Here is an 11,646-nt window from a genome sequence, read left to right on the forward strand (position 1 = left end):
ACCATTAACTTTACTTGAGTGGTGCTATTTTTTTTTTACTTAAATGTTTACTTATTTCATTTGAAAAAATTAGAAAATCATCAGTTTGAAATTTGAGCAGCTAACACACTGGGGCAACAAACTAAAAATAAGAATCCAAATGGCTAAAAATAACTCAGTTATAAAAGTACAAGTATAATTTACAGTATTACATATCTCAGAAAAAGAAACAGAACCATTAAATGGCTTTCCTTCTAGATAAGACTGTTTCCTCTGCAGAAAGGAAAAAAAAGGAACTAATGATTTGAGATTAAAATCAAACATAACTGTTATTTACCCCAACAACATCTAAAATAAATGACCCGCACAGCACAAAACTTCCCCATTCACAATCACATACAATTATATTACTTGTCCCTCAGTTACATAATAGTCTTCTTAAAACAATCTCCCTTTAGAAAATTATTGTATTAGTTAAGCCTATTCGTTCTTGCTATGAAGTTAATTTCATTTGTATAGGCCACAAAAGTTTAATTGGCACATTTTACTTAAGTCAAAATAAGTCTTCTTTTTAAAAATTATGGGATCATCTGTTTTCAAAGAATAATCCCAGATACTTAATTCATTAAAGCAATGTTCTACCATCAGCAGTCAAGCTTTTTAAATGATCACTGTGTTCACCTGAAGATTATCAATGCTATGTGAACTGTAAACTTCTTTTGAAGATTTGTATTTATGATACAATTTTGTACTGAAGAGCTTTTTAAAAAGATAACCTTCATACATACAGTTAGTTTGCCTCAGAGAACTTAGAAATACAATATATAAACATTTAAGAACCACAACAGAGTCCACTGTGGTTCAAACTTCAACAAAGATTTCCTTGAAACCTAGTACGAAGGTTACTGGCTCAAGACCATATACCAAAGTGACATCAGCACAAGATTCAATGGTAAGACTCTACCTCTTAAAAAAAAGAGCACACTTGGTTATACATGGCTTTTAACCTTGAGCTACAGTTAGGCTACAAATCCCCCCACCCTCCCAATCTAAAGTTAGTCATGTGGAGATGTGTACATTCTCTGAGCACTGTTTAGAGTCCTTGGTTTTCCAGCTCTGATGGAGATCTCGAAGGCGTTCAGAAGTCCGTGTGCTTACGTTCAGGGCAGGATGAACTTTACAAATGCCACTTTCCTCCATTAGTGACAGGCCACAAATTCCAAAGTATGCATGCAAAGCATCTGAAAATAAGGCAGTTTTATCACAACAGGCATTCTTATTTGTACAAAATATTTTAGCTACTTATCAGCCCATCACTACATTAAAAATAAATTTAGAAAAATACTAAATACAGTTTTTGAAATATTTGCTCTCAAACCCCAAATTTTTAAAAACCAGGTGATCAAAATCAGATGATACATTATTCAAGAAAACATCACTAACAAAGGAGAACAGTTCCTAGCTGAAGAAGTGACATTACCAACATCCTCTGTGATTAAAGAACAAAAAGGAAGAGTACCAGTGATATAAAAGACTTCTCACTCTAATGGGTTTTCCCTTTTGCTTACTATAGAATATGGAAACAAGGAGCTTTATATCATAAACAGAAATTTTTTCTTAAAAGTGAAAATAAACCTCAGAATCTAAGTAGCATTAGCCCTCCCCCACTAAGTTTTACCTCTGACAGTTCCTAAACCATATATGATGACAATACTATGTTAAATGAAAGAAGCTTAGGCAAAATAATCCATTCTGGAATGCTGTACCATATTTAATTTCCCTATTTCAGGTAATGTCAGTCATTCTAAAAATATCTGACCTGACAATAAAAACAAACTCACACATTCTGTTTGGTCATAATAATGTGAGTGTTCATACCATAACAATTCTTCTACAGTGGCCTCACTACTGTTTCCCATCTTTCAGGGGGCAGCAACTTTCTTCCATTAAATGGCCACTGAAATCACAAGGCTGTTGCTTGCCTGAGAGCTTTCTATGACTTCTGAAAGGGCTCAGAGCTCTGCAGTTATGGGAACGCTACAAAAAGCAGATTTTGTAGCAGTCAAAATATTTTTCTGTTTTTGAGTTCGTCATCATTTATGGTCTCATGAGCTATTAAAGTTCAAAACATCTTTTGTGTCAAAAGAATTAAAGAGAAAGTTTTACTTACAAAAGTATCATTTACTTTTCAAAAAAGGAATGACAAATAGTTGTGCTTACTCAATGCTATTTGTGAAAAAGTTATTTCACCAATGAAGGCCCATGTTAATCCCCTTTTATGTCTTTTTCAGAGAATACTTAGGTTTCTTCTAGCTCATTTTACTCTAATTTTCAGACCACAAAAAATAAACTTAATTTTTCCTATACTATTATAGTTTTCTTGCAGTTTTTCTAAAATTAAAAAGCAACATTAAATTTTATTGTATAGAAATAAGGAAACTTTTCTAGGAAAAGAATGCAACAGAAAATACACTTAGAATAAATAAAATAGGATCTTACACTTTCCAGTAATGTAAGAATAATTCTGTTTTCTCAAAAGGATTTTTTGTAAAAGCTAATGAAATAGAAGTTAAATGTTTCAATCCTCAAAAACAAAAAAAAAAACAACAAAAAAGAAAAACTCTTTGTCTGTAGGTGGTGACGTATTCAAGCACTTTAGAGTTGAAATATATATTTTCCTCATAATAAAACTTCATTCTTTTCATAAGTTTTTCCTATAAATGTATATAAAATCTGTGTGTCAAATCTGCTACTAGATTGATTTATTAGAACCAAGAATAAGCTAATTTTAAAAACTCTTACTAAAATGATTTTTATAACAGCTCTGGGAACAGATCTTTTCTACATAAATTCAATGTATCATACAAAGACTTCCTATGCTCTGTAATGTACAGGATCTGAAGACATTATAACATATCTATAAAAAATATTACATCCAAGTATTTACTCAAATGTTAAACTTAACAACTGATCTCTCTAGAAAAAAGCTCCAAGAATTTTTTTTAAAAAGCTACTGTAAAAAATCAAAATGTATCTCAATGTTTATATAACAAATGCTTTTCAAGCGACTGTCATTTCCCTATTCCCATTATTTGTTAAAACAGTACATTATTTTTTAAAATAGTACCATGTACTGATTGAAAACAATGGAATCAATACCAAAAGAACTGTTTTCTTGAGGCACTTTTCAAACATATTTAAAGCTATGTGTTATAGATACCAAAATTTAAAAATATTATTTTGCTTTAGAAATTAAAAGCATTGTACATTTTTTATTTTATTTATTTATTTTTAATTTTTTTTGTTTTTTGTTTTTTTGCGGTACGGGGGCCTCTCACCGCTGTGGCCTCTCCCGTTGCGGGGCACAGGCTCCAGACACGCAGGCTCAACGGCCATGGCTCACGGGCCCAGCCGCTCCGTGGCATGTGGGATCTTCCCGGACCGGGGCACAAACCCGTGTCCCCTGCATCGGCAGGCAGACTCTCAACCAGTGCACCACCAGGGAAGCCCATTGTACATTTTTTAAAAAGAAGCATAGTTTGCATGAAAATACACGTAAATATGGATGTCAGGAAATATTCCTGCTCACTTCAGGTAAAATAAACATGATTCCATGAGCCCCTTATCTGTACTTCGATTCAGGTACATATTCTGACCGTAACCGTTCTATGACAAGAGAGGAGGTGGAGAGGTTCTAGACTAATAATAAAAACCATGACACTACTGCAATGCTGCAAAAACAATCATTCCTTAAATCTAGTGTCATATTTATAGCTAATACTTCGTCAATTTGCTTATCAAAAGTGTCAGTGTTCTGACTTATTTTTAACAAAGTCTTGAATTGAGTTTTTGGAAGCTACAAATAGATTCATTTTGCTGGAGGTGAAACCTAAGGGGGAAGGGCAAGCAGCTTGGAGAACGATGCTAGCGGTGGGAGAGGAGCCAAATCCTGGGAGGGCCTTGTGTACAGTGCCAACTGACTCTGAGTGCTAAGAAAGTTTTTCAACAATTGTAACAGAATTAACAGAAGAGTTTAGATTAGAGGTTCTCTTTTGCATCAGAGATCCCTTTGGGAGTCTGAAAAGAGCTTTGGCCCCTTTCCTCTCATTTAAGCAAATGTACATACACACACACAAAAGTGTCACTAGGAGGGGCACTGGACTAGAGGAAGACTGGTAAGACATTTTCAAAATCCTAGGCCTGAACTTGGGCCTAGTGCCACCAAAGTTTTGGGGCAGGGCAGAGCACGGAGATGATGAGCTGTCTTGGCAGGCTAGGCCTGAGGGGTCTGTAGATGGATGGCATCCATGTAGTTACTGACTTTATTATATTAGAGCATGCAGCTTAGACTATGGCCTGTCTAGGTTTGGAAAATAGCAGAATTATCCACATATTTAGAAGAAATGTCATTATTTCTGAAGAACCCTTTTAAAAGTACTTATGAAATACAAGAATCCTCTGTTCTTCACATCTATGCCTTTCCTGAGCTGGGAAAGCATGGAATATTGTACTGTCTGAATCAATTTGGTTCCTGAATTTTAGAGAGTGAATGGTTTGAGAGTTCATATAGCAAAAGTATTCATCTAAAAAAATAACTTGAATCTGCCAAAATTCAGAGAATAAGAGTATGGACAGTGAGGGACACCTGTATTCAAGATTTCAGATTTCTGATTTAATGACTTATGAAGAACTAGCTCCCTTTTGGATTTAAGAGTAATTTACTCTGCAGAGTTCAAGCGATAGCTAGTAATCCTAAAGATCTTGGATGAACCAATTCTATTTTGGACAGGGACCATTCAGACCATCTGCCTTACTGCCCGCAACAAAATGAAACACTGCTAAGTGAAATACATGGAAAAAAGGGCAAACTATACCAATACATCTTGATAATCAAATCCTTCCTTTACACCCCAAAGACCCTAAATCTACCATAAACTTAAACAATTTACCTTTTTAAAAACATTATTTAAATTAAGTTTACAACTGTGCCTATATTTTCTATCATATGCCCTTTCTGACAAAGATGCTTGAAGATCTACTCAAAAAATAAACAAAACAAAAGTTGCTCTGGATTTATACAAAAAAATAAATTACCTGGATGACTATCTGGCCACTTGGCAAATCCCCCTACGAGGCGATCTTGAGTTGATAAGATATAATTTCTATTTTTCTCGAAGTTAGTATACTGGAAAATTTTCAGAAGCTGAAATGACATGACAAATATAAATTTATTGACATAAAACTTTCATATTGACCTTTGGCTCAATTTTCAGATATATGTAATTTAAATATGCTTTTCTCTAATTAAGTAAGGCTCTCAGAGCAAGCCTAGGGGGCTTGAGCATTTAAAATTCTCAACCACATTAACTTTTTTTTTTAATCATCTTATCAAATATACTCTCCTTTTCTTGACCCACTCACTATTTCCTTCTTTTGAACCATACCCACCTGACTTCTCTGCATCACATTTAGCTACATTCAAAACACAACTTCCCAGTATGTTCAACTTCATCAGTTATTTTTAAAAGGGCAATTTAATTAACCTATATTCTAACTCTTATGACAGGCTTTTGAACTATTAGTTACAAATTGCTGGTAATGAAAACTAAAAATATTTCAAAAAAGAGTAACAAAAATTATTAACCACATGCTAGAGACAGTTTTGAGAATAGTAAAAAATTAAAGCTCTTTATAGGAAAGATACAAGGTGAGACAAATACAATTTTAGCATAAAAAATTATGTAGCTTAAAGATTTAGGACATGTATTTGTCCTTTCTCTGAAGATCCCATTCAATAGAAAAAAATAAAGGATTGTCAAACTGTGAAGAGAACGGGGTTGGGGGGTGGTGAACAGTAGATAAGAAAGTTCAAGAAGTGTCACAAAGCAGCTGAAAGTGTGTCAATAAATCAGAGAGCCATGAAAGGTATTAATGATTAATAAAGAAGCATTATTTCTCAAAAAGAGAAACAAAACCAATAATAAGGTTATGGTACAAATAAGAAACGAACTTATTCATTCATTTGGTTTAATTAACAGAATATAAGCAGAGACTCTTTAGACTCCTGATGCTAGAAACATTTTTCATCAAGGGGCACATAGGTCATTACATAGAAAGAAGGAACAATAATCTTAACACTGTACTTGGTTTAGCAATAAAAAATATTTATACAGCCCTAATATGTGATTACTGGTTTTCAAATTTTAAAATCAACCTAAAGGCAAAACATAAAATATTTGATCATTGTTACTGAACAAAATATGAACGTTACCTAAGTTGATGTTGTAAAAGTAAAGGTAAACTGAAAAGTTTAGAAGGGAGAGGAAGAGAAATGGTTCAGAACTAAAAAATATATATACCAGTAACAATCTGCTGGAAAAAGGGGAGGCCAAATCTTCATTTTTCATAGTTGGGAATATGTTTTCAAAGCTGGGATAATGCCTAAAGGTGCTAAGTCAAGAAATCAGCATATTTAAAGTTATTATTTAAAGTTATCCATACAATTAAAATTTTTTTAAAGGTTTAAAAGTAGTTGCCTTTAGAAAGTTGTCAAAGACCACCAAGGTCATATCAAAAAGACTCAAGAAACAACTTGAAGGGGCTCCTACTGGCTAAAGATGGGACAATTTGAGCATTAAAAAGAACAATGTAATGGACTAAAATGGATAAAATATATTAAAATCTATGAGTTCACAGTGATACTCAAAGGGTAAAAAAGAAAAAACCCTAAAACCCAATTATTTTATTGGAAAACTTTAGAGGATGCTAGGGAACCAACTCACTGACTAAATGAACATTATTAAAATTAAAAGAAAGAATCATCTGCCTTTCTCTGTACAACCATACCTTAAGTTAAAGTGAAATTCTTCTTTATAAAAGAATCCTAGTTAATAAATTTAGAGGGAATGATAGAATATCACCATATAGCAACCCCCAATGACATAATGGACCTAAGTAATGATCCTCAACGGCTGGTAAAACCATTCCGTAAGAAGATGATGAAGCTTTTACACATCAGCAACAAACAATCCAAAAGAAAACTAAGAAAGCAATTCCACTCGTAACAGCTTCCAAAAGAATTTAAATACTTTGGAATAAACCTATCTAAGCAGGTGAAAGATCTGTATGCAAAAAAATACCAAACACTGGTGAAGGATTAAAGATCTAAATAAATGGATAAACATTCCATCATCATGGATAGGAAGACCTGACATTGTTAAGATGTCAACACTACTCAAAGCAATCTACAGATTCAATGTAAACTCTATCAAAATTTCAACAGCCTTTTCCCTAAGAAATGGTAAAGCCAATCCTTAAATTCACATGAAATTGCAAGGGGCCCTGAAGAGCCAAAACAATCTTTAAAAAGAAAAATGTCAAGGACTCATACTTCCTGATGTTGAAACTTACTACAAAGCTACAGTAATTAAAACAGTAAGGACCAATGCAATAGAATGGAGAGCCCAGAAATAAACAGATGATTTTCGACAAAGGTGCCAAGACAATTTAATGGGTAAAGAACTGTCTTTACAACAAATGGCACTGGGAAAGCTCAATGTCCACATGTAAAAGGATGAAGCTGAAGCTCTTGCTTTATACCATATACAAAAATCAACTCAAAGTGGATCAAAGACCTAAGCTCAAGAACTAAAACTATAAAACCGTTGGAATAAAACATCGGGGAAAATCTTCATAACATTGGATTTGGCAATGATTTCATGGAATAACAACCAAAAGCACGGGCAACAAAAGAAAAAATAGATAAATTGGACATTTCTCCAAAGAAGATACACAGGATGGCCAATAAGCACACCAAAAGGTTCTCGATATCACTAATCATTAGGGAAATGCAAATCAAAACCACAATGAGATGTCACCACATAGCCATTAGGATGGTATTATAAAAAAAAACAACAGAAAAAACAAGTATTGGTGAGAATGTAGAGAAATTGGAACCCTTATACATTGCTAGTGGGAATGTAAAATGGTGCAGCCACTGTGGAAAATAGTTTGGTGGTTTCTCAAAAAGTTGAACACGTAACTACCATGTAATACACCGATTCCACTCCTAGGTAATTATCCAGAAACAGATATTTATTTTACACCAGTGCTTGCTGCCACCATATTTACAATAGCCAAAAGGTGAAAACAATCCAAGTGTCCATCAACAAATGAACAGAGAAACAAAATGTGGTATATACATAAAACAGGTATATTTACTCAACCATAAGAAGGAATGAAATTTTGATATATGTGACAATATGGATGGAGCTTGAGAAATATAAGCCAGACACAGGACACAGTAGATTATATGATTCTACTTATATGATGTACCTAGAATAAGTAAATTCACAGAGACAAAAAGTAGAATAGAGGTTAGCAGGGGCTGGAGGGATGGGAGAACGGGGAGTTACTGTTTAATGAGCACAGTTTATGTTTAGGATGATGAAAATGTTTGGGGTATAGACAGTGGTATTGGTTACACAACACTGTGATTTGTACACTTATAAATAGTTAAACTTTATTATATTACGTATATTTTAACACCATATAAAAAAGTGAACAAAGAAGGCTCATGGGGAACTTTATAATGGATGAATCAGTTTTGACAACTCTGGAGCCCTTTGATCAAGAGGAGAGACAGCCAGACATTATATTATATGCCTCTTGATGTGATGCAATAGGAAATATATATCATCCTGACTTGATATTTAATGATAAGGAACTATGGCTGATTTCTTAGAAGTGATATTACGGTTCCATTTTTTTTTTTTTTTTTTTTTTTTTTGCGGTACGCGGGCCTCTCACTGTTGCGGCCTCTCCCGTTGCGGAGCACAGGCTCCGGATGCGCAGGCTCAGCGGCCATGGCTCACGGGCCCAGCCCTCCACGGCACGTGGGATCTTCCCGGACCGGGGCACAAACCCGTGTCCCCTGCACTGGCAGGCAGACTCTCAACCACTGCGCCACCAGGGAAGCCCTACGGTTCCATTTTTTAAAAAGCTTTTTGTTTAGCGATTATACTGAAAATTTTCCAGATAATATAAAAAATGGTATCTGGGATTTGCTTTAAAATATTAGTCAGTGAGGGTGAGGGAAGTGCACAGTTATATGGATGAATGAAGGTTGGCTTTGGGATGCAAACTGTTGAGATTGGTTGATGAACATATTAAGGGTTCATTATACACTATTCTCTCTTCTTTTGAGTATGTTTGAAATTTTTCATAATTATAAAAATTAATATGGTGCACCTGAGGAATGGCACTAGAAGTGAGGAGACAGAGGCTACTGCCTTCATTTTAAATTGTTCTATTTTCCCAATTCATTTCAACCACATGTATGAATTTTGTTTAAGAGAAAAAATTAAGATATTATAGTAAGTCCCCACATACGAACCTTTAAGTTGTGAACATTCAAAGATGCGAACGTGCATTCATACGTCCAATCGCGTCAGTTCACATGTCTGACGTACATTGTCACATGCGTGCATCCTCTACAAGTGGTTGTGCTTTTTGTGTACTCTACTGTACAGTACTGTATAGAGTACAGTAGTACAGTATCTTTATTTCAAGCTAGATCTGCAAGAGGACGACTTCATTGAATTCCTTGCTGTGCAACAGGAGAAGTTTACTAATGAAGACCTGATGGAACTGGAGGCCCAGAGAAAGGATGGAGAGAGACAAGAGGAAGAAGTAGTAGCTGAAGAACCGAAGAGATTCATGATGCAGGAAATGGCAAGGGGATTTTCTTTATTTGAGGAGGCACTGTTAGCTTTTGAGGCACAGGACCCGAATGCAGAACGGTACACGAAGGTTGCAGCAGCCATTCAGAATGCAATCCAGTGCTAGCGTGTCATCTATGACGAGAAAAAAAGAGCTACTAACCAGACATCACTGGATCGTTTTTTCAAGAGGGTAGATAGAATTGAATCCAGCAAGGAACCAGAACCTGTGCCATCCACGTCAGGCGTGAGTGAAATTGCAGCTTGCCCTCTGTCTCCTGTTGCTGATGATCCTTTGGCTCTACCATCTCCCACCTCCTCTCCCTCCTCCAGTCAGTAACTCTTGCCTGTTCACTCGATGCCAGCCCCTGTATGCCAGCTGTGGTACTGCACTATAGTACTTTTCAAAGTACTATACTGCAGGATTAAAAATGTTTTACTTTTTGTGTTTGTTTTTTACATATTATTTCTGTGAAAAGTATTATAAACCTATTACAGTACAGTACTATACAGCTGATTGTGTTAGTTGGGTACCTAGGCTAATTCTGTTAGACTTACGAACAAACTGGACTTTCAAACGCACTCTCGGAACGCAACTTGTTCATATGCAGGGGACTTACTGTATATAGACGATGAACATAGACTTTTGTTAGATTCCTGAATATCAGGCCTAGGTGATACGTTTTAAAGGCAAAAAAGGCAATTTTAAGGTATTGAAAACTTGTGGGTACGCAATGGCTAATAAGCTTATGTATTTAGGTACATCAAAAGGTAGTAGAGATGGGGAAAATGTATGAACATATTAATCAATACATTTCAGAAGGCTTACACAAATAAATACAAAATAGAAAACCTTAGATGGTTTCTAAAGGAATGACCCATGGTTTATCTTTTAAGATTAAATTTTCCCATAAACCCTTTACTGGTATGTTCAGACAGATCTCCCCACTAGACAGACCACCGATCAGTTTCAGGTAAAAGTTTTTTAAGACATTACACCTACTTTCTTACATAGGTTCTGGGACACTAGAGCTTTATAAGAATAGAAATTTCTAAGTAGTACAACAGATAACTGAATTCTGTGGAAAAACCATACAGAGACTAGCTTTGCCAGAGCAACAGGAAAAACCTTTTGCCCTAAACCTAACAATATTTAATGAACATTACAAAGTCCAAACCCTTTAAGCACAGTTTTTTTTATTAACAAAGAGTAAATGTTTCTCATTTTTATTATTTCTCTTACCTTTAGAGTTGCTCCCACCCAAAAAGAATAACAGGTGTCAACAGGCTTATTAGGTCTTCCATGATAACCATTTTGTTGTCTCATTATACACCACCTCTTTATCCTGTTCAATTCTTTTTCTGAAAAAACTTCTTCTAGTTTACCCATCAGGCACAGTGATGCAATGCCACAAAAAGTTGATCCTCCTGTTAATTAAAACCACACAATACTTTAAACTTATTAGATGTCTAAGAAAATAATATGAAATGATTGAAGAAAAAAAGGGTTAAATAACTCTAGAAAATAGTGAAATAAAATTAAAAGACAATTAATTTTACTTTTATTTCACTATTTTATTTACCTTAATTTCACTATTTAAAATAACCACTGAGCACTGGAGTCTTCAATATGAACTTGATGAAATAGAAAAAAATTTAAAATAACTTAAGGCTGTAAGAACAATTTTTTAAATGAAAAAAGATTTAGAAAGTAGTTCAAAATTATATGGTTAATGAGAGAGTTGAAACTAAAATCCAGAACTCCTACTCCCTGTCTACTACTCAATCACCTGAGTCTGATTTTAATTCCCTTAAAGACAGTGTATTGATTATGAATTGAGGTTCCATCTGCCTAAAGCTACAGACTGATTTTCACATATAACATAAACTAGAAGCTTACATGTCAGCTTAAGAAATTTAAGGAAGAAAAGTTTCAGCAAAGGGAAAG

General features: G+C 34.7%; 1 protein-coding gene across 1 annotated transcript in view; it reads right to left on the minus strand.

The window, feature by feature from the left end:
* Positions 1–747: 747 nt before the first annotated feature.
* The window catches only part of PGGT1B (protein geranylgeranyltransferase type I subunit beta), a 56,655-nt gene continuing 45,756 nt past the window's right edge, over positions 748–11,646 (minus strand). The window contains exons 7-9 of the mRNA XM_007451209.1: positions 10,942–11,126; positions 5,074–5,182; positions 748–1,220 (exon numbers count right to left, since the gene is read on the minus strand). Coding sequence (XP_007451271.1) covers positions 1,039–1,220; positions 5,074–5,182; positions 10,942–11,126 — 476 coding nt within the window. The 3' untranslated portion in view covers positions 748–1,038. The remainder of the gene's footprint in view (positions 1,221–5,073; positions 5,183–10,941; positions 11,127–11,646) is intronic.

This window comes from Lipotes vexillifer, unplaced genomic scaffold (genome assembly GCF_000442215.2).
Source record: "Lipotes vexillifer unplaced genomic scaffold, Lipotes_vexillifer_v1.1 scaffold91, whole genome shotgun sequence".
NCBI lineage: Eukaryota > Metazoa > Chordata > Mammalia > Artiodactyla > Lipotidae > Lipotes > Lipotes vexillifer.